Consider the following 24,457-nt stretch of genomic DNA (forward strand, 5'->3'; position numbering starts at 1 on the left):
ATTGATAGTAGATGATCAGCCATGATCTCAGAATGGCGGTGCAGACTCGAAGGGCCAAATGGTCTCCTTCTGCACCTATTGTCTATTGTCAAAACAATATCCATCATCAAGGACCCTCACTACCCAGGTCACACTGTCTTCCAGCTGCTACCATTCGGAAGGAGATACAACTGCTCTAGGTCCCATATGACCAGCTTCAGGAGCAATTGATACTTCAACCATCAGGCTCCTGAACCAGTGTTGATAACTTCACTCCCTCATCACTGAACACAACCTATGGATTCAGCTTCAAGGGCTCTACAACTCAGGTCCTCTGTATTATTTATTATTAGTCTTTGCATTTGCATAGTTTGTTGTCTTTTGGACACTGATTGCTTTTCTTCGTGTAATAGTTTTCCTGAAATCTCAGGGTGGTATAGAGTGACATAAATGTACTTTGATAATAAATTTACTTTGAACTTTAATCATCTTCCTGTCACATCTAGGTCCAGATTTCTTTCAAACTTGCTTTGGAGCCTGAGTGCACAGTAATTGGTTTATAAAGTAGAGTCAGGCTGAATTACTGAATGTAACTGCTTTCAAATAGTGAATAACATTGAAATCCAATGCATTATTCAATTAACCCACTGATCGAAGTAACTGGAATACAGTGAGTTCAGCATCCTCAAAATGGGATAAAAAGAGACAATTTTTATCACACAATTGAGACAGTGTGGCTGTACTGAATGAATGGAGGTTAAAAATTATTTAATGTCAACAAAATAAAGAGAGAGTACAGAGCAGATTTACTAGAATGTTACCTGGGTTTCAGCACCTAAGTTACAGTGAAAGATTGAACAAGTTAGGTCTTTATTCTTTGGAGTGTAGAAGGTTGAGGGGGGACCTGATAGAGGTATTTAAAATTATGAGAGGGATAGATATAGTTGACGTGGATAGGCTTTTTCCATTGAGAGTAGGGGAGATTCAAACAACAGGACATGAGTTGAGAGTTAGGGGGCAAAAGTTTAAGGCTAGCACGAGGGGGAATTTCTTTACTCAGAGGGTGGTAGCTGTGTGGAATGAGCTTCCATTAGAAGTGGTAGAGGCAGGTTCGGTATTGTCATTTAAAGTAAAATTGGATAGGTACATGGACAGGAAAGGAATGGAGGGTTATGGGCTGAGTGCAGGTCAGTGGGACTAGGTGAGAGTAAGTGTTCGGCATGGACTAGAAGGGCCGAGATGGCCTGTTTCCGTGCTGTAATTGTTATATGGGTATAAAAATAATAGGCCTTTGTCTGTTAAAAAGCAACATATCTTTATTGTTTTTCAAAAGAGAATCAGAAAATTGACAATGAAACAACATGGCAATATGGCTTACTTCGATTAATTCTGCTCCAACGATTTTCTTCATGTTTTCATAAAATATATCTTTTCTGTATTAACTAGACTTCAGACACACACAGAATCCTTTAAGTAAACACGTTGAAATACTAACTAGCCAGTAACCAGTGCAAAGTGCCGTAACAGTGCACAACAATCCCACAATTCAGTTCAAACTTTAGGGGGAGAAAAGTATCGAAGCTTCTATACTTCACTGAATTGCCCATTGCAAAATTCTTTCTATTGTGACCCAACACAGTAAACATTTGGCATAAAACCACATGCAAACAAGGAGTTGTGTGTGTATCACACATACAATGCTGGAGGAACTCATTAAGTCAGACATCTATATAAACAGTCAATGCTTTGGGCCGAGATTCTTCAACAGGATTCAAAACCCTTCATCAGTTGTGCGTGTAGTTCTGTGCAGTCACTATGTCCACAGAAACTCGTGGTTATGTGGAACAGTGCCTAGGGGAACTGAAGAGAAATATAGCAAATATGGGATTGCTGGTTGGCAATACAGCAGAAAAGGCATTGAGAGATATAGCAGTTTACCGGTTTTTAAGCATTAACCAGATGGACTGCAGGAATTTCTTAAGTCTTGTTCAATAAACACATTATCAGTAAAAGTTATCAAAAAGCAATGGTAAATTTGCCCATGTTGGGAGGTGATTTTTACTAGGAAACTATAACAGGGATAAAACATGATGACTGAATTACAATTCAATGTATAGTAATACTAGAAACAATGATACTTCACAGTACTTCACAGTGACTTCTGTGCAAGATCATTTTTAATAACATTTAAATTATTATGGCTTTGTCCTCGTTAGTAGGCCAATCCTCCACTTTAACTTGCAGAATTAACAGCTTTTCAGATTTTTCTAACTGGATTAAAAGAAGCATTTCAAAATTGTGATCCGGAAGATCCAAGCTGCAAGTTGCTCAATTCATCAATATAAATCATTGAACAGGTTGTGAACACCATTCTCGTCAATTCTGGTTTAAGGTACATTCCATCACTGTCCTCGCCACAAAAATGAAAGTTTTCATTGTTAACACAAGTAAAGCACAAGGGTCATTTATCTTAACATCTCAGGCCAGATTTCCTTCAGTTAATCAGGCAGAAGTACTGCTTTCTGTGGAAGGTCCTGCAGATCAAAAGTCTTCCTTAAAGCTAGCAAGCTGCTTCCTTAACGGCACCATTTTGCTTCATACTGTACAACGGCTCTACAAGCTGATTGTGAACATGCGACAGGTCTGGGAGAGGTACAGAAACAAATAAAATGCAAGATAATAGCAATATTTAACAATTTAGATACTTACTGTATTATAATAATAATAATAATGCTTACGGTTAAGCTTTGTTAATCTGGCACATTTGTGACTTTAGTGGTGCTGGAGTAGATTTTCCAAACCATCAGGTTACTAAACTGTACTTACAATTCACTTTGTTAATATTGCACAGTTAAATTTCACTCCAAGCTATATCTTTTTAAAGTTGTAGGCAACAGAAGCACAGGTGCCCAGTGGTTAGCACAATGCTTTATCGGACCAGGGAGCCGGGTTCAATTCCCACAGCTGCCTGTAAAGACTCTGTACATTCTTTACACGTGTCTCCTCCAGGTGCTCCAGTTTCCTCCCACAGTCCAGAGGTACAGGTTGGTAGGTTAATTATCATCGTAAATTGTCCTATGGTTAGGTTAGGTTGGGATTAAATTGGGGGATTGCTAGGAGGTGTGGCTGGAAGGGACTGAAAGGGCCTGCTCCATGCTGTATCTCAATGAATAAATATATATTTCTTTTTACTTAAAGAGAGTACAGAGTCTGGGATCCTGTGAGTGGACGATGAGCAGGGAAACCAAACAACAAGATGCCAAACCATCAGGATTTGCCACCAATTTTTTTTGGCGGGTGGGGGGGGAAACTTTGCTGTATGTAGCAGCTTAAACATAATGCACAGGAGGACTCTCAAAGAATAGTGGACTACATGCCACAACAGATTACATTGCACTCACACCACGTGCATAGCATTAATGTAGGGAAGCTATTGGAAAAAATTTCTCAGGGACAGAGTTAATCAAGGCCTGGAAATGACAGGGATTAATGAAACACAAGATGCTGGAGGAACTCAGCAAGTCAGGCAGCATCTATGGAAACAAACAAACAGTCAGTGTTTCAGGCCAAGACACTTCATCAGGGAATTCGGCAAAACCCATCAGCGTGGTTCTGTTAGGGGGAAATCCCTCATCTAAGAAATTTGACTGAATTTTTTGAAGTTACTGAAAAGAGTTGTGTAGTTGACAAAGATGACATGAACATGGAAGCCAGAAGTTAGGACCCATGGGATTCAAGATTGGCTCCGAAATTGTCTTGGTAATAAAGCAGAAGGTTTTTGTAAATTGGAAATACGGTTTTGGTGATTGGGAGCCTGTGACCAGCAGTGTACTGTAGGAAAAGATTCATGATACTTACTGTTTGTTGCATAAATTTAAAATCTGGATATAAATGTAACAGGTACAGTAAGCTTGTGGACGACATGAAAACTGGTGATTTTGTTTATAGCAAAGACGATAGCTGTAGCCAATGGGATGTTATCAATGAGTAACGGGCAGAAGGAATTTAATTCTGTAAGTACGATGCACTTTGCAAGGGCATAAAGTACGGTAGAGCCAAGGGAGACTGAGGAACAGAGGAACATTGGCACTCAAATCCAAGAATCCTTGAAGGGGGTAGCAAAGTTAAAGAAAGCACAAGGGATACTAGCCTTCACTGGTAATATATAAAATACAAGAACAACTTTATACTACTGATAGAAACATAGAAAACCTGCAGCACAATACAGGCCCTTCGGCCCACAAAGCTGCGCCGAACATATTCTTACTTAGAAATTACCTAGGGTTACCCATAGCCCTCTATTTTCCTAGGCTCCACGTACCTATCCAGGAGTCTCTTAAAAGACCCTGTCATATCTGCCTCCACCACCATTGCCAGCAGCCCATTCCACGTATTCACCACCCTCTGCTTAAAAAACTTACCCCTGACATCTCCACTGTACCTACTTCCAAGCACCTTAAAACTGTGCCCTCTTGTGCTAGCCATTTCAGCCCTGGGAAAAAGCCTCTGACTATCCACATGATCAATGCCTCTCATCATCTTAAACACCTCTATCAGGTCACCTCTCATCCTCTGTCACTCCAAGGAGAAAAGGCCAAGTTCACTCAACCTATTCTCATAAGGCATGCTCTCCAATCCAGGCAACATCCTTGTAATCTCCTCTGCACCCTTTCTATAGTTTCCACATACCCCTATGCTTTCTTAACCACAGAGTCAACCTGCACAGCAGCTTTGAGTGTCCTATGGACTCGGACCCCAAGATCCCTCTGATCCTCCACACTGCCAAGATGAGATCCAAAGCAAAGCCAGAACTCGAAATACTCCTTTATTTGGTAAAACCACGCAAAACTCAACTGTACATCCCAAAGCACGACTACCTAAATGGTTTACCCAAAGAATATTCAAGACTTTGATTGGAACAACAATCAGCTAGTGAAAGTCAGCTATTGGTCAACTGACCAATAGGCATTGGCTGTTACAGCTCGCTGTAACAAACACATTGGTGGGCAACAGCTGGGGTGCTGTGAGCAGTTTATTACCAACATCACCTTGGATGGAACGTTTCAGTATTGAGAAACTGGATAGGCTGGGCATGTTTTCCTTAGAGCAGGCGAGAAAGAGGAACAAAATTGTGAAAGGCAAATATAGAGATGGTGGGAAACCTTCCCCACAGCAGAAGTATCTAAAACAACACAGCTATGTTTAGGATAAGCAGCAAGAGGTTCACAGAGGATCTGAGAAAGAACTTTTTCTACCAAAATGGTAATTAGATTCTGGAGCCCACTTTTTGTGTAGATGATGGAAGCAGGTACTCTCAGATCAAAGTGTCTAAACAAGCACTTCAATTTTTTTTTATTATTTATTCATTTATGAGATGTGGGCATTGCCAGCGAAGCCAGCATTTATTGCCCATCCCTAGTTGCCCTTCAGAAGGTCGTGGTGAGCTGCCTTCTTGAACCAACGCAGTCCCAGAGGTGTAGGTACACCCACTGTGCTGTTAGGGAGGGAATTCTGTGATTCTGACCCAGCGACAATGAAGGAATGGCGAAATGTTTCCCAGTCAGGATGCTGGGTGACTTAGAGGGGGATTTCCAAGTGGTGGTGTTCCCAGCTATCTGCTGTTCTCGTCCTTCTAAATGAGAATCGTCGTGGGTCTGGAAGGTGCTGCCTCAGGAACTTTGGTGTGTTGTTGCAGTGCATCTTGTAGATAGTACTCAGTGCTACAACTGTTTGTCGATGGTGGGGGGATTGGATGCTTGTGGAAGGGGTACCAATCGAGTGGGCTGCTTGTACTGGATGATGTCAAGCTTCTTGAGTGTTGACGGAGCTGCACTCATCCAGGAGGGTGGTGAGTATTCCATTGCACTCCTGACCTGAGCTGAGCCTTGTAGATGACGGACAAGCTTTGGGGAGTCAGGAGGTGAGTTCCACACCGCAGGGTTCCTAGCCTTTGACCTGCTCTGGTAGCCACGGCGTTTATATGGCTAAACCAGTTCAGTTTCCTGTCAATGGTAAATCCCAGGATGTTGATGGTAGGGGTGAATGTCAAGAGACGCTAGTTAGAGCCTCCCTTGTTGGAGAAGGTCATTGCGTGGCTCGAATGCTACTTGCCACTTGTCAGCCCAAGCCTGGATATTGTCCAGGTCCTGCTGCATGTGGGTGTGAACTGCTTCACTCTCTGAGGAGTCACAAATGGTGCAGAGCACCGTGCAGTCATCTGCGAACATCCCCAAGTGGTGTCCTGAAGATGAGGAAATTGACCTCCAACCACCACAACCATCTTCCTTTGTGTCAGGTATGAATCCAACCAGCAGAGGGTTTTCCCCACTGACTCCATTTTAGCTCGGGAACCTTGATGCCATACTCAGTCAAATGCTGCCTTGATGTCGAGGGCTATCACTCTCACCTCACCTCTGGTATTTAGCTCTTTGGTCCATGTTTGGACCAAGGGGATGATAAGGTCAGGAGCTGAGTAGCCTTGACGGAACGCAAACTGGGCATCCGTAAGCAGGTTATTGCCGAGTAGGTGCTGCATGATAGCACTGTTGATGACCCCTTCCATTACTTTGCTGATGATTGAGAGTAGGTTGACAGGACGGTAATTGGCTGGGTTGGACTTGTCCTGTTTCTTGTGTAGAGGACATACCTGGGCAATTTTCCACATTGCTGGGAAGATGCCGGTGTTGTAGCTGGACTGGAACAGCTTGGCTAGTGGAGCGGCAAGTTCTGGAGCACAAGTCTTCAGGACTATTGCTGGGATTTTGCCTGGGCCCGTAGCCTTCACAGTATCCAGTGCTTTCAGCTGTTTCTTGTTCTCATGTAGTGAATCGGTCTGGCTGCATACTGACACCTAGGATGCTGGGGACTTCCGGAACAGGCCAAGCTGGAGCATCTACTTGGCAATTCTGATTGAAGATTGTTGCAAAAGCCTCAGCCTCATCTTTTGCACAGGTGTGCTGGGGATTGAGGTGCTGTCATTGAGGATGGGGGTACTTGTGGAGCCTCCCTCTACAGTGAGTTGTTTGATTGTCCACCACCCTTCACAGCTGGATGTAGCATGACTACAGAGCTTAGATCTGATCTGCTGGTTGTGGAACCACTTAGCTATATCTGTTATTTGCTGCTTACGGTGTTTGGCATGCAAGTAGTCCTGTACTGTGGCTTCACCAGGGTGACCTCATATCCCATCATGCCCTCCTGCACTTTTCATTGAACCAGGGTTGATCCCCGGCCTAGTGGTAATGTTAGAGTGGGGGATATGCCAGGCCATGAGGTTACAGATTGTAGTTGCGTACAATTCTGCTGCTGCTGATGGCCCACAGCCCAGTCTGGGGCTGCTAGATCTGTTCAAAGTCTATCCAATTTAGCACGGTGGTAGTGCCACACAATGGAGTGGAGGGTTGGAACTGCCATGGTATAAAAGGTTTATGGACCAAGCAGTGGCAAGTAAGATTAGACTAGACGGCCCACAAGGACAAAATGACTAATGGGCTCCGATCTCTGTAATAGGACTGCAAGATATCTAACTGATACATTTATCAAGTACATAGACAGCCATTAAAGAGTAGCTTATAAAAAAAAGGTATGAAAAGCAGTGGAAGTGTTGGGGGTCTGAAACAGCAGATAGTTGTGGAGTGTTGAAAATCAAGCCAGCACAAGCAGATGAGCAGAGGGATTTGGGGATTACAGGGCAGGCAGTGGGTTCAGAGATCAAAAGGAGTGAGGGGTTGGGGGGGGGGGGGAGGGAGAGGACAAGTCCACGAAATAATTAGAGAACAAGGACAAAGGTTTTAAATCGGGGGAATTACTGAATTGCTGGGATGATGAATAAATAAGAGACAGACAGAAGTCTCAGCCACAGTGGGGTGTAAGGTGGGAGTCAGTCAGAAGAGAACTGCAGTGTTTGAGTTTGGAGTTAACAAAGGAACCCATGGTTACCACACAGATAACAACCACTATTCAATGGTGACAATTAAACTAAAAGTGAGAAAATAAACTTATGATTTAATTATAAAAAACGGTTACATCATATGTAACCCTGTTTCACGATGACCCCTGTTTCCATCCAAGGGGTCAGTGTGGACATGGTGGAGGATTACAGATACCTGAGGATACAAATTGACAATAAACTGGACTGGTCAAAGAACACTGAGGCTGTCTACAAGAAGGGTCAGAGCCATCTCTACTTCCTGAGGAGACGGAGGTCTTTTAACATCTGCCGGATGATGCTGAGGATGTTCTACGAGTCTGTGGTGGCCAGTGCTATCATGTTTGCTATTGTGTGCTGGGGCAGCAGGCTGAGGGTAGCAGACACCAACAGAATCAACAAACTCATTCAGTTGGTTGTGGGGGTGGAACTGGACTCTCTGATGGTGGTGTACAAACAGAGGATGCTGTCCAAGTTGCATGCCATCTTGGACAACGTCTCCCATCCACTCCATAACGTATTGGTTAGGCACAGGAGTACGTTCAGCCAGAGGCTCATTCCACTGAGCGTCATAGGAAGTCATTTCTGCCTGTGGCCATCAAACTTTACAACTCCTCCCTCGGAGTGTCAGACACCCTGAGCCAATAGGCTGGTCCTGGACTTATTTCCACTTGGAATAATTTACTTAATATTATTTAATTATTTATGGTTTTATATTGCTATATTTCTACACTATTCTTGGTTGGTGCGACTGTAACGAAACCCAATTTCCCTCGGGATCAATAAAGTATGTCTGTCTGTCTGTAAATTTTAATCTTAACTGTGATTTTTGCTGTCATATTCTTTTCTATAAGATATTTACACGTGACTAATTTAAAATTTCATAACTAGCGTTGCAACATGGGATTAACTGGCCTCAAGTCAGCTCTTTCACTTCTACTTAAGGTAACCAATTACAAAAGAATGCATTCTGCCCTAGGAAGGAATCCAATTTTGTAGCCCTAAGCCTCCAACACTAGTGCAACTCAATACAGTGTCCAGTCAATGAATTAGTATGCAATGTGTAGAAGAGAAACCTGGTAGGCAAAATTTGAAGAAGACAAGAATTTGGTTTGACATAAAGTCTGTCTAAAGGAAGCAACCAAAGAGGAACCAAACTGAAAGTGAAAGTTTCAGTCAGCACCAAATGACAACTGAGAGGAACCAAAATAAATACCCCAGCCTATGGAACGCAACAGGAACATGTTGATAAGAGGAAACAGACTGAAAATTGAACTACAATGGAAATGTGGAAACAAGAGGGTCTGAGATCTTGAAAGAATCACAAGCAAATGTACAGATTTGGTGCTCAACATGACATATCAGTACGGAACAACCACAAGCAGAGCAAACAGAATGCTTAATCTTATTCCTCGTTCAGCTTGACATCAGTGGCAGAAGATACCTGCCTAGAATTTCATCCCTGCTAGATATTACAGTGCTGCCAAAAGTCTGTTCTCCATTGCCCAGATTTCCTTCCATCCAGGATGAAAGAGGCTTCTTAACTGGCAGCTCATCAACCGTCCTAATCAATATAGTGCCAGCTGGAAGATCGGGGTCCAATTCCTTCTGCTGTCTGTAAGGAGTTTGCACATTCTGCTGTGACTGTGTGGATTTCCTAACACACAGCAAAGATGTACAGTTAGGTTAGTAAGTTAAGTGCATGCTATGGTGACACTTGCGGGCTGCCCAGAATAGTCCTCACTGATTTGATTTGAATTAACGCCAAAGCCACATTTTACCGTATGCTTCGATGTACATGTGACAAATAAAGCTAATCTTTATTTCTTTCTTTCCCTCCAGCATTAAAACACAGCAACTTCATTGCATCACCTGCAACACGAACCATAGTTTCTCACCCAAACTATCAGCACCTCAAATGCCCCTGATCTCTATTCACAGACAGCAGATGGATATTACCCTCCGTCCTGACTTGGAAATACATCACTGGGTCCAAATCCCCAACAATACTGTGCAGCATCTTTGCCAGGGGTATTGAAATCATTTTACTGCTTTCTCTAAGGAGAATTAGAGAAGGACAATAAATACTGACCTTACCAGCACTGCACATATTAAGAAAATGGGAGTAAAAATTGTCCTACCACAACTGTCCAGCACGTTTAGTCCTATCAATCAGTGACGAATTTCTAAACAACTGTGCTACTCTGAACTTCATCCAAGTCAGACAACGTCTTAATTACAGTTCTCAGTTTTGGTATCCAAAGCACAAAGGAAACACTCGTCCCAAAAGCAGTGCAGCAGTGAATCCCGGCTTCAAGAGGACAATTAACACAAAAAGCCAGGGCTTTCATCGTGACATCTTAAAAGAAAGTGTTTTATAAGGTCAATAGTTGGGACCAACTTTCAACCCAGCAGAAAGGAAAATTTCCAACTATTTCAAAAACCAGAAGATGTGCATTTTAAGTGAGAAGGAAAAAGTTTAACGAGAGATGTGTGGAGCGAGTTAATTTTTTGTAGAGTGAATGGCAGGTGCCTGGAATAGGTTGCTAGGTGGAGGTATTGTACATACTATAGTGGTGCTTATGAGACTTTTAGATGAGTACATGAATATGCGGGGGAATGGAGGGACAGGAATCTGAAGAGATTTGGTTTAATTTGACATTGTGTTTGGCACAGACATGGACTGAAGGGCCTGTTTCTGTGCTGTAGAATTTGATATTCAAAGCGACAGAGAGAATGAAGGAAAATTCAGGTTTGTGTTGAAAGGATGTTTGCCTCAAGATGAACCATAGCATTTCCTCATCTCCATTTACTTGTGATCTTAGCACATATCCCCCCCTCCCACCAGTCTAAGTTTGATTAATCTTAAAGAGCAAGGAAAACATGCTGCCATAGACACATACAAAGTTGTTTCAACAGTGGTGAAAAGAAATCAGTCCACTATGCAACCACTCAAAACAATGCCTCAGACCAAATGGCCTTTAAGTAAAAAGCAAGCAGATTAGCAACACACACACAAAATGCTGTAGGAACTCAGCAGGTCAGGCAGTAAACAAGTTAGCAAATGTAACTGAACACAGAACGTTCACAAAAATTAGCTACCTTTAAAATACTGGACTGTTTTTACACGGAGTTCCAATGTGGCATCTTCATCGCACACAAACAGTGCCTTGGGGTGCTGCTGAAGTGCAGACACAGTCCACATATGGCTTACACCATCTTCTATTGCTTTGTACAGAGCCACGGATTTATGAGCTCCCGTGATGAGAATCAGCACCTGCATAGATAAAAGGGAACACTTCAGGTTTGCTTTTTTTTTGGCAACTGCAGGAGTAAGTGAAAAGGCAGGAAGACTAATAAAAATGCACCAAAGATTGAAAACAGTCATAAAATGGCCAACACCTACTCAGTTAAACACACCCATACAAATCCAACTCAATGTATAATCCCCCTGTGAATTTATACTGAAGCCCTAAAGCACACCTTAAATACCTCTAAACTTCAATGTTTCCATTCACTACTGGCAAAGCTCATACATTACAGTTCCAGAAATTTGAGGCATCTAAAACTCTCATCTCCCTATCCTAAGTGTTAGCAGACCCTATTCAGATTTGCCTTACAACCCACACCTGCTCCTGGTTAAGTCACTGGTTAAACAGTGACTCAAGTTTAAAATTCGCTTCCTTGTTTCCAAAATCCTCCTCATCTATTACCACCAACAACTGCAAATGCCTCTGAGATAGCTGTACACTTCCAATTCCGGCCCTCCTGCAACCCAGAATTAAATCATCCAGTCAAAGCCCTGAACTCTAGAAATCCCTTCCTAAGGAAATGATTTTCTTTCCTTCCCTTAAAATACTCTTTAAAAAAAAAATTTTTTTTAAATTCTTAGACTAAAGTTTTGGTTATTTCTCATACATCAGTTTTGTACCAGGGCTTTAACTGACATTTGATAACACTCCAAATGAGACATTTTACCATATTAGGCATAGTCCACAAATACAGATCGTTGCTGGGGTTGTAAAGGACACAAAACCTAGAACGTGAGGGAAGAAGAAACTTTTCTGAATAAACGAGGCCAGTTATTATGATTGAGAATGCTTTGAAATGATGGTGAAATTCTACAGATACATTTGAAAACATGGCTAATATGACTAAGGCAGAGCTTAGGAAGATTAATGGCGATTCCTTTGCTTACATCTTCGGAAAAAGCTCTATTTCCATCTCTAATATATCTACTTTTCCCATTCAGGGTTCTTTTGAAGACCCTGACCTGGAGTTACATGCTGACTAATCTCGGGGTTCCATAACCGGCCGCTGTTCGGCACGCCAAAGGCTCGGCCTAAGAGTCCGGCTCGAATTCAGAAGCCTAGGATCTCGGGGCTCTGGAGACGGGCGGATCAAGGATTGGTGTCATGATAGGAAACTCATGTGTCGTCGGGGAGTTGGGATATCTGCTGTGTGCTGGAGACCCGGGATCTTTGCAATCTTCAGGCACAGAGCTCAAAAAAGCGACGTAACAGACTTTTAACATCGTAAACCAGCCAGTTGTTTGTTATGTCTCTCCGCTTGCTGGGGAAAATATTACACCTTTTTCCCTTACTAGGGAGCGAGAGAACCTGCGTAATGTCAAACACTGGGTGAAACGCAAAGTCTTTGGGGTAACTGCAAGTCTGTGTCTTTGCTATTGCTTTGCTCACACCTGAGTGCTCAGTAGCCGATGCTTTTTTTTGCCGGTGGGGGGAGGGGGATCATTGCTTGCTGCCACCTATGCATGGGGGGGGGGGGGGACTTTGGAGTTCTACACATTTAAACTGTCGTTCATTCTTTGGGGCACTCCTCTATTTTTGTGGATGGCTGCGAAGTAAAAGCATTTCAGGATGTATATTGTATTTATTTCTCTGACATTAAATTGTACCTTTGAACCTTTTATTTGCAAGGTCTCAGAAAAAAAAGAGGAACTAATTGCTCTTTGGAAGAATACAATGAGATAAATAGCCTATTCTGCTGCTGGAATCTACAATTCTAAAATAAAGTCCAATCCTGAATTATCATCACATCTCCAAACTGTAGTACTAACTCTTTTATTCAAAGAACTAACTAGGGAAAAGGTTAATGTACACTCAAAATTAAAAATATTCCATTTCCTTACCTCTCTGGCATCCATTACTGTGCCCACGCCAACTGTCAAAGCCATAGTAGGGACTTTAGTCAAATCTCCATTGAAGAATCTAGCATTGGCCAATATTGTATCCATTGCCAACGTCTTCACTCTGGTGCGAGATACAAGACTGGAGCCTGGTTCATTGAAAGCAATGTGACCATCTGGACCAATACCTACAACAAATTCATAATAGAAAATGTTCAGAGTCAGTGTCACTCAATGGTAATCCTGCATATAGGGAACTTAAAGCATTGCAATACTTTTGTCTGAACTGCTCACAACATACCATAGATTAAATCTGGTTTTCCTCAAAAGTGAGGCCACAAGGGCAGCACGTGCTGGGTCATAATGCTGACGTTAAGGTATAATTTTGGGCTAAAATAATTCTCACTGTCTGGAATTTAATGATTGTTGATTAAAGTATAGGATTCTGCAGAGCAGATCACTTGACCCTAATCAATCTCCTCCATGGGCAACTTCATGTTTTTCCAGACCTAACTATCAGCACAACCTCTACTCTATCATTTTCATATGCTTATCTAGCTTTATGTTAAAAAGCAAATTGTCTCTTCAATGATCCCTTAAGGTCCACATTCTCACCAATCACTGGGGAAATGTTTTCACCTCTGAATTTCCTATTTGTTTCTTGATCACTATTGCATGTTTAAGGCTTCCTTTCATTTCCTGATAAACAAAAACATAATTCTCCAAATTACGGTTTGAAATGACTCTGCTGAAGCACAGTGACAACTTGCGGGTAGCAAACAAGACAAACAATTACTGTATTAATCACACATTTTCTCAGATACAATCCACAGACTGTAACATCCCTTTCGGAGTGGTGAACTGAAGTCTCAAAGGTACAAGATGGATGCCGCACGGCGTGTACTGGTCGAATCAAGGTGGCTTGGCCTGGGCACGACAGTGGGAAATAAGCCAATGTTTTGCCATTGCTGGAGCAGACTTCGAGGCGACTTAATGCAGCAGAAACAAGTTGAGGTGGCAGGCCTCAGGCCTGGGCCTGAGAGCGAGGTAAGACCTGCAGTTTGATTGATTTAAGCACTGGGCCCCAATTGGAAATGTTGTGTATTGGCCAAATCAAAGCAGTAAGCCCCAGACCCAAGGGTGCATCCAAGCAGCAGGGCCCAGTTCCGTGAGTGAGGAACAACCTGAGGTTTGACCGATTTAAGTGCCAGGCCAGGTTGAAAAGGTCAGGGTGCTGGGGACGGAGGCAAAGGACAGGCCAGTATTCAGCTCGCTGCTGGCAAGGTTAACTTGTCTCTGCACTGCACACTGAGGCTGTGGCCTGTAACTAATGGGCTACTGGATTGGCTGTGACTCACTTCTGTGAACTTAGTTCTGAATGTTATTTGCTTACTTTTATTGTTTGCATGATTTATTTTTTCTGCACATTGGGGTGTTTGACAGTTTTTTTAATGGGTTCAATTGGGTTTCTTTGTTTTATGGTTGCCTGTAAAGAGACATATCTCAAGGTTATACATCCTTTGATAATAAATATACTTTGAACTTTGAAAGTTTTTGGTAATTTTAAAAGATACTTGCTTTTCAAAAGATGAAGATCAAACTCTTTGTTGTCTTATAACTGTCAATGGATTATATTTATGGCCGCTACAGTTATTCTTTATTTTGACATTCCTTCCAATGTCCCTTCAACCTTTCTGATAATTGTGACTTGGACGGTGCTTGTTACCTCCAATATGGTCTAACAAAGGTTTCCAATCATGCTTAGTATGGCTTCTTTTCTTTCCAAATCTAGAAATAAACCATTATTTTTGTATGCTTTTCTAACAGCGTTAATACCCATAGAATGTTTTTATAGACCCAGATACTTTGTTCTTCTCGTCCACCTCAATTCCCAGAAATCTGTGACCTCCTTATTTTTTCCTCACCAAATCATAATTGTTCAAAATGATTTGACCATCGATACAAGTTTAACAGCAAGGATGTTGTCATTCTTTCTCAAACCTGACTCCCCCTCTGCCGAATAACCTTGCATGAAAATTTAGAAATTTTTAATTCCAAAGACCAAATCAAACCATACTGAAATGAACTGATCTATAAATCCCTGTGTGGTCTCTGTCTTCTTCCTTAAACACAGATGAATTAAGCTTGTTATCTAGTAGCTTTATTGCATTCAATTATTTTCTGAGGTTTGCATAGTGGGAATGTGCCAATACAGACACTCTCCCTTTGACTGTCACAAGAACACCTCCAAATCAAAAGGAACACAGAAAATTAGAGCCAACAGTTATTTAGGTACACCAGCCACAGGATACATGTATTTGTTCTATTTAGATCAATGCACAGTACCGCCAACAAACAGCTCAATTCCTCCTGCCGCCTTAATTTTCTCCTCAAAAGCATTGCACTCGGCCTCCAGGTCTGGAGCATTTCCATCCAGGATATGCGTATTTTCTGCCAGGATATCCACGTGTTTAAAGAAATTATTCCACATGAAAGAGTGGTAGCTTTCCGGATGGCCCTTCGGAAGGCCTGCAAGTGAAGCAACGTACAAGTCAGTGAATGTAACTGCTGACGATAAAGACTGGACTCATATTGTAAAAGTAATGAATATGATCAGCCTATTGTGTACACTTTTAGCAAACTGATCTTCCTTAAAGAAAACAAGGCAAACAAAGGCAATAGGTTACAGAACACAGAGCATTGCAACACAATGACCCTTAAGTCAATGACGTGCTGCCATCTTAACCTACTCAGATCAATCAAGCCCTTCCCTCTTATATAGCCCTCCATTTTTCCATCATTCATGTGCCTATATAAGTTTCTAAAATGCCCCCAATGCATCTGGCTCTAACACCACACCCTGTGGGGTGTACCATGAACCACCACTCTGTGCAAAGAACACACCTTGGACATTGGCTTTGTGGGAGAAGCCAGAGAGTGGTACTAGAGGGTTGCCTCTCTGACTGGAGGCCTGTGACCAGTGGTTTGCTGCACGGACCAGTGCCGGGCCCATTGTTGTTTGTCATCTATATCAATGATCTGGATGACGATGTAGTTAACTTGATCAGCAAATCTGAAGATGACACCAAGTTTGGGGATATAATGGACAGTGAGGAAGGCGGTCATGGCTTGCAGAGGGATCTGGATCAGCTGGAGAAATGGGTTGAAAAATGGCAGCTGGAAGTGAATGCAGACAAGTGCGAGGTGTTACGTTCAGGTAGGACCAGCCGGGGTAGGTCATACACAGTGAACAGTTGGGCACTGAGGAGTGCGGTGGAACAAAGGGATCTGGGAATAGAGGTCCATAATTTGTTGAAAGTAGCGTCACATTGGCTTTCATAAACCAATGTATTGAGTACAGGAGATGGGATGTTATGTTGAAGTTGTATAAGACATTAGTGAGGCCTAATTTGGAGTATTGTGTGCAGTTTTGGTCACCTACCTACAGGAAAAATGTACAATAGACAAGGTTGAAAGAATACAGGAAAAATTTACATGAATGTAGCTGGGTCTGGAAGACTTGAGTTAAGATTGAATAGGTTAGGACTTTATTCCTCAGAATGTAGAAGGCTGAGAGGAGATTTGACCCAAGTATTCAGGATTATGAGGGATATAGATAGGGTAAATGCAAGCAGGCTCTTTCCACTGAGGTTGAGTGTGACAACCAGAGATCATGGGTTAAGGGTGAAAGGTGAAAAGTTTAAGGGGAACATGAGGGGAAACATCTTCACCCAGATGGTCGTGACCAGTATGGAATGAGCTGCCAACACAAATGCTGCATGCATGCTCAATTTCAACATTTAAGCAAAGTTTGGATAGGATGGGAGGGGTATGGAGGGCTATGATCCTGGTATAGGTCAGTGGGTATAGCAGTTCAGCAAGTTTTGGCATGGACTGGATGGGCCAAAAGGCCTGTTCCTATGCTGTACTTTTCTATGACAATGACTCTATGACATCCCCCATATACTTCCCACCAATCACCTCATAATAATGCCTCCTGGTATTAATCATTTCTACCCTGAGAAAAAGTTACATGATGGACATTCATTCACAATCTTAACAACAGATGAAGCAGGCTCAAAGGGCATTGGAGAATGCAGTAGAACAGAGTGAACTAGGAATAACAGTGCATAGTTTCCTGAAGGTGGAATCTCATGTGGATAGGGTGGTGAAGAAAGCTTTTGGTATGCTGGCCTTTATAAATCAGAGCATTGAGTATAGGAGTTGGGATGTAATGTTAAAATTGTACAAGGCATTGGTAAGGCCAAATTTGGAGTATTGTGTACATTCTGGTCACCAAATTATAGGAAAGATGTGAACAAAATAGAGTACAGAGAAGATTTACTAGAATGTTACCTGGGTTTCAGCACCTAAATTACAGGGAAAGGTTGAACAAGTTAGGTCTTTATTCTTTGGAGCGTAGAAGGTTGAGGAGGGACTTGATAGAGATATTTAAAATTATGAGGGGGATAGATAGATGACGTAGATAGGCTTTTTCCATTGAGAGTAGGGGAGATTCAAACAAGAGTTGAGAGTTAGGGGGCAAAAGTTTAAGGGTAACACGAGGGGGAATTTCTTTACTCAGAGAGTGGTAACTGTGTGGAACGAGCTTCCAGTAGAAGTGGTAGAGGCAGGTTCGGTATTGTCATTTAAAGTAAAATTGGATAGGTATATGGACAGGAAAGGAATGGAGAGTTATGGGCTGAGTGCAGGCCAGTGGGACTAGGTGAGAGTAAGTGTAGGGCCGAGATGGCCTGTTTCCGTGCTGTAATTTTTATATGGTTTACTCCTACCTTTATCCGCTATATTTTATAAAGCTGAGGCACTGCAAGATAATTCTGAGTGATCAATCGCCAAGAAATATGTTGCTTGCAATCTGGAGCCATATTGGAACCAATGCCTGCAATTCCTTCCCCCACTCCGCACAGATGCTGCGTGACCCACTGAGCTCCTCCAGCAGATTGCTTGTGGACCTGCAGACTGCGATTTACTAACTCTAAAATAATGGAAGCCATTTAAGTAAACGAGTACAAACAAATCGACACGAGAGTAGCAGGAAACTCCACTCATCACCAGAATCTATACAGCAAATTCTTATCTGGCTTACTACACTGAAAAACTGACCTTATTAGTTTATAGTAGAAGAACTATAGGTTACAACTTATTGCTACTTACTCCTTTTTCAAAATCTCTTCCTCTCATTACTCCCATATCCCCTGCCCTGTTCTCATTACTACCACTGGTGAGGAGGTACAGAAGCCTGAACACACACACACACACACACACGCAATGTTTGAGGAAAAGAATCTTCCCCTCTGCCATCAGATTTCTGAGCAGTTCATACCTCACTATTCCTCTTTTGCATGATGTATTATATTTTTTATTGTAACTATCATAATTTTTAATGTCTTAACACTGTACTGTTGCCAAATTTCACAAGCTAAGTCAGTATAATAAATCAGATTGCGAATGGCTGCTCAGACTTTAGAGTCTGAACCATCTCCCATTTCTCCTTCCTATGGTACTATTTCTAAAAATAAATGACTCAAGACATCCCGTGTATATATTTTTTTTAAATAAAACCAGAACGGATGACTCAATGATATTAAAATTCCTTTCTAAGTTAATTGCATCAGAGCAGTGAGATATGCAAAGTAGTACCAAGTCACTGAATTCCTGGCCGATATTCAGATTCATATATCAAACTGAAAAGTTGTACCACAGCACACTTACCTACGTATTCATCCATGTTAAATGTTTTTACATATCTGAAGGATAGATCTCCATTCTTATAATATTCAATTAGCTTTTTATAGCTTCCCAATGGAGTGCTTCCTACAAAGATATTAAAGATGGTTGCATGCTAATTTAATTGTTTAAAAGGCATTAAAATTATTTCAGTATAACATACGTCTACCTTATTCTATTCTGCTTAATGAAAGCACCAACACTCATCTTTAATTAGGTGCAATAAATCAGAAATGACAGTTTTAAGACTAGCAGCTCTTATTGGCAGCAATATTGATCTAGTCTTTACAAAACACATGTTCCTTCTTCAACATTAAACTTGATTTACTTTTTACTTTCTGAAGTATGTTCTAACACCAGCTGACAACCCAAAAGGAGTAGTTCTAACTAGGGAATAACAGTAATGTGCTAACAAGAAACGTAACTTCATAAACACCATAGAAACCCCAAAAGCCAGGACAGGTTGCTACACAAGTTCACAGCACTATTGATATCATGTTCTGCTCAGCCTTCACTCCACTCTATGCCATTCCAAACTGAATCTTCTTCACATCTCTCAAACTCTACCCTGGCTTAAGCCATCTATTTGAAAAGTTCTCACTGATCTTGTCACGGTAGATGCAGTCTCAAATGTCTAGACCACCTTCACAAAATAAAGAATCTGCCTTTCAAGATAAAATAAGATAAAATTTCTTCACACACTGTTCAGTGAATCCTCAACATTCTTTAGTCAAGAGAGCTGTGGATTTACCAAGTTACCAAGTGTTCAGGAGAGTGATGGGTAGATTTTCAGCTTTTAAGGGAATAAAGGCTGATTTATACTTGTGCGTACGGGCTACACCGTAGCCCTGATTTTCACTTCTGCGTCACTCTACATTGTAGCGAGCATGCGTTGGCGTGCGCCAAAACGCTAGTTGGCGGTGGGGTTTCTATGCCACTGTGTTGAGTTTCTTCGTGAGAGACATGGACAAGGAAATGCATTTCAAACATTTTCGCATGTCGGCAGGTAGATTTGACGATTTGGTTCATCTATTTTGCATCGGTGTACACACAGCCCACAGACATGGCGGAGAAGAAGCAACCGGAAATGCGGTGCTACCAAGCGGATCAATCACTGTTGTTGCGGTCATGACGCACAAGTGACTTTTCAGGAGAGGTGCACGTCACCCTACTGCATAGGGTGCAGCGTAGGTACGACGTAGGGTACGCAACACCTACAGCGTAGATGCGACGCACAAATATAGATCAGCCTTTAGTGTTAGCACATTCAAGGTTCAAAGTAAATTTATTATCAATGTATAAATTATACAACCTTAAGATTTATTTCCTTACAGGCAGCCGTAAAGCAAGAAGCCCGACAGAACCCAATTTTACAAAAAGGACCAACAGCCAATGCACAGGGAGAGGAAACAGAAACACATCATGCAAACAATAAAAACAAGCAGCAGCATCCAGAGCAAAAGTGAGTCCATAGAGCCAAAGCAGGCCCACAGCCTCAGCCTCAGCTCATCACACAGCAGGGCAAATTGTCCCAAAGCTTGCAGGCGTGAAGCCCAGAGCAGCTGGAGCAGGGGACAGCTTCAGCCTCAGCGCCAAGGAGAGTGGAGTAAATATCACAGAGCAACAAGCAGAACATGGAGTTACTGCAAGAAAAGAAGTGTTGACAGAAAAGACCAGCCATGATCTTATTAAACGGCAGAGCAGGAATGAATGGCCTACTCCTGTTCGATATCTTATTTTCTATCGATTTTAAGCTGCAATGCTAATTTTCCCATCAGCTCACAACACTCAGCTGCTTCATAAACTGAATGAAGCTACAAGTCATTATTTCAATTCAGAATGGGAGCAAACAAAAGTTTCTCCCAAACAAAAAACTAAAGCATGCAAAAAAAGGCTTCGCTCACCTTTGGGGGTTCGAGATTTTGTGGCTGTGGAGACGGGGGAAATCGGAGGTCGGTGTCCAGGCAGGAGATCGTTATGTCATGGGAGATGGAAGATCTAAGGCCATGTGCCCAGAGACCCGAGATCTTTGGGCAAAGAGACCGACGCAGTGAACTTTTAACATCGTAAACCAGCAAGTTGTTTGGTATGTCTCCCCACTTGCTGTTAAGTGGCGGCTTCTCTTTTCCCTTATTAGGGGGGGAGAGAGCCTCTGGTATATCAAATACTGGGTAAATGAGCAGTCTTTGAGGTAACTGCAAGTCTGTGTCTCTTCTGTTGCTTTGTTCTCACTTGAGTGCTCGGTGGCGGGTGCCGATGCTCTTTCTTTTGCCGGTGGGGGTGGGGGGGGAGGGGGTTCATTGCTTGCTGCCACTTGCGTGCGGGAGGGAGGAAAGCTGGGGTGGTCTTTGGGGTTCTAATATATAACTGTCATTATTCTTTGGGGGCACTCCTCTGCTTTTCGTGGATGGTCGCGGAGCACTTCAGGATGTAAATTGTATCCATTTCTCTGACGTGAAACATTTGTCCTGGGGATCCATGGGAAAAATCCTTTCTAGGCCTTTCAACATGTGAAAGGTTTCAATGACATCACCCCCCCCCACCCCCCAACATAGAAACATCGAAAACCTATAGAACAATACAGGCACTTCGGCCCACAATACTGTGCCGAACATGTACTTATTTTAGAAATTACCAAGGGTTACCCATAGCCCTCTATTTTTCTAAGCTCCATGTACCTATCCAGGAGTCTCTTAAAAGAGCCTATTGTATCTGTCTCCACCACCCCATTCCACGCTCACACCACTCTCTGCATAAAAAACTTACCCGACATCTCCTCTGCACCTACTACCAAATACCTTAAAACCTGTGCCCTCTGGTCGTAGCCATTTCAGCCCTGGGAAAAAGCCTCTATCAATGCCACTCATCATCTTATACACCTCTATCAGGTCACCTCTCAACCTCCGTCACTCCAAGGAGAAAAGGCCGAGCTCACTCAACCTATTCTCATAAGGCATGCTCCCCAATCCAGGCAACATCCTTGTAAAATTTCCTCTTCACCCTTTCTATAGTTTCCACAACCTTCCTGTAGTGAGGTGACCAGAACTGAGCACAGTACTCCAAGTGGCATCTGACCATGGTCAAGTGTAACATTACCTATCGGCTCTTACACTCAATCGCATGGTTGATGAAGGCCAATGCACCATATGCTTTCTTAACCAGAGTCAACCTGCACAGCACCTTTGAGTGTCCTATAGACTCGGACCCCAAGATCCCTCTGATCTTCCACACTGCCAAGAGTCTTACCTTTAATACTATATTCTGTCATTTGATTTGACCTACCAAAATGAACCACCTCACATTTATCTGGGTTGAACTCCATCTGCCATTTCTCAGCCCAGTTTTGCATCCTATCAATGTCCCGCTGTAACCTCTGACAGCCTTCCACACTATCCATAACATCTTTAACATCTGCCGGACATGCTGAGGATGTTCTATGAGTCTGTGGTGGCCAGTGCTATCATGTTTGCTGTTGTGTGCTGAAGCAGCAGGCTGAGGGTAGCAGACACCAACAGAATCAACAAACTCATTCGTAAGGCCAGTGATGTTGTGGGGGTGGAACTGGACTCTCTGACGGTGGTGTCTGAAAAGTGGATGCTGTCCAAGTTGCATGCCATCTTGGACAATGTCTCCCATCCACTCCATAATGTACTGGTTAGGCATGGGAGTACATTCAGCCAGAGACTCATTCCACTGAGATGTAACACTGAGCGTCATAGGAAGTCATTCCTACCTGTGGCCATCAAACTTTACAACTCCTCCCTCGGAGTGTCAGACACCCTGTGCCAATAGGCTGGTCCTGGATTTATTTCCACTTGGCATAATTAACTTATTATTTAATTATTTATGGTTTTATGTTGCTATATTTCTTCACTATTCTTGGTGCGGCTGAAATGAAACCCAATTTCCCTCGGAATCAATAAAGTATGTCTGTCTGTCAACCTTTGTGTCATCAGCAAATTTACTAACCCATCCCTCCACTTCCTCATCCAGGTCATTTATAAAGATCACGAAAACAAGGGGTCCCAGAAAAGATCCCTGAGGCACACCACTGATCACCGACCTCCATGCAGAATATGACCCATCTGTGGGCAAGCCAATTCTGAATCCACAAAGCAAGGTCCCCTTGGATCCCATGGCTCTTTACTTTTTCAATAAGACTTGCATGGGGTACCTTATCAAATGACTTGCTGAAATCCATATACACTACATCTACTGCTCTACCTTCAGGGTGTTTAGTCACATCCTCAAAAAATTCAATCAGGTTCATAAGGCACGACCTGCCTTTGACAAAGCCATTCTGACTATTCCTAATCATATTATGCCTCTCCAAATGTTCATAAATCCTGCCTCTCAGGATCTTCTCCATCAACTTACCAAACACTGAGGTAAGACTCACTGGTCTATAATTGTCTGAGCTATCTCTACCCCCTTTCTTGAATAAAGGAACAACATCTACAACCCTCCAATCCTCCGGAACCTCTCCTGTCCCCATTGATTTTGCAAAGATCATTGCCAGAGGCTCACCATCTCCTCTTTAGCCTCCCACAGTAGCCTGGGGTACATCTCATCTGGTCCCAGAGACTTATCCAACTTGATGCTTTCCAAAAGCTCCAGCATATCCTCTTTCTTAATGTATATATGTTCAAGCTTTTCAATCGGCTATAAATCATCCCTACAATCACCAAGATCCTTTTCTATAGTGAATACTGAAGCAAAGTATTCATTAAGCACATTTGCTATCTCCTATGGTTCCATACACACTTTCCCACTGTCACACTTGATTGGTCCTATTCTCTCACATCTTATCCTCTTGCTCTTCACATACTTGTAGAATGCCTTGAGGTTTTCCTTAATCCTGCTCACCAAGGCCTTCTCATGGCCCCTTCTGGCTCTCCTAACTTCATTCTTAAGCTCTTTCCTGCTAGCCTTATAATCTTCTAGATCTCTATCATTACCTAGTTTTTTTAACCTTTTGTAAGTCTTCTTTTCCTCTTGAATAGATTTACAATAGCCTTTGTACACTATGGTTTCTATACCCTACCATCCGTTCCATCTCATTGGAACATACCTATGCAGAATGCCATGCAAATATCCCCAGAATATTTGTCAGATTTCTGCTATACATTTCCCTGAGAACATCTGTTCCCAATCTATGCTTCCAAGTTCCTGCCTGATAGCTTCATATTTCCCCTTATTCCAATTAAACACTTTCCTAACTTGTCTGTTCCTATCCCTCTCCAATGCTATGGTAAAGGAGATAGCATTGTGATCACTATCTCCAAAACGCTCTCCCACTAAGAGACCTGACACCTGACCAGGTTCATTTCCCAATACCAGATCAAGTACAGCCTCTCTTCTTATAGCCTTATCTACATATTGTGTCAGAAAACATTCCTGAACACACCCAAGACTCCACCCCATCTAAACCCCTTGCTCTAGGGAGATACCAACCAACATTTGGGAAATTTAAATCTCCCACTACGACAACCCTGTTATTATTAAACCTTTCCAGAATCTGTCTCCCTATCTGCTCCTCGATGTCCCTGTTACTATTGGGTGGTCTATATTAAAAAAAACACCCAGTAGAGTTATTGACCCCTTCCTGTTTCTGACTTCCACCCACAGACACCCAGTTGACAATCCCTCGATGA

The 24,457-nt window shown here is 42.4% G+C and overlaps 1 protein-coding gene across 3 annotated transcripts in view; it reads right to left on the minus strand.

Moving 5' to 3' along the window:
• Window positions 1-1,275: 1,275 nt before the first annotated feature.
• The window catches only part of LOC140739175 (glucosamine-6-phosphate deaminase 1), a 34,672-nt gene continuing 11,490 nt past the window's right edge, over window positions 1,276-24,457 (minus strand). For 2 of the 3 annotated variants that reach the window (XM_073067210.1, XM_073067209.1), the window contains exons 3-7: window positions 18,789-18,890; window positions 15,402-15,584; window positions 13,059-13,243; window positions 11,009-11,183; window positions 1,276-2,622 (exon numbers count right to left, since the gene is read on the minus strand). In XM_073067210.1, the coding sequence (XP_072923311.1) occupies window positions 2,540-2,622; window positions 11,009-11,183; window positions 13,059-13,243; window positions 15,402-15,584; window positions 18,789-18,890 (728 nt within the window). In that variant the 3' untranslated portion in view covers window positions 1,276-2,539. The remainder of the gene's footprint in view (window positions 2,623-11,008; window positions 11,184-13,058; window positions 13,244-15,401; window positions 15,585-18,788; window positions 18,891-24,457) is intronic. The other variant, XM_073067211.1, reaches the window with a different exon arrangement.

Source organism: Hemitrygon akajei, chromosome 15, assembly GCF_048418815.1.
Source record: "Hemitrygon akajei chromosome 15, sHemAka1.3, whole genome shotgun sequence".
In the NCBI taxonomy this organism is placed as follows: domain Eukaryota; kingdom Metazoa; phylum Chordata; class Chondrichthyes; order Myliobatiformes; family Dasyatidae; genus Hemitrygon; species Hemitrygon akajei.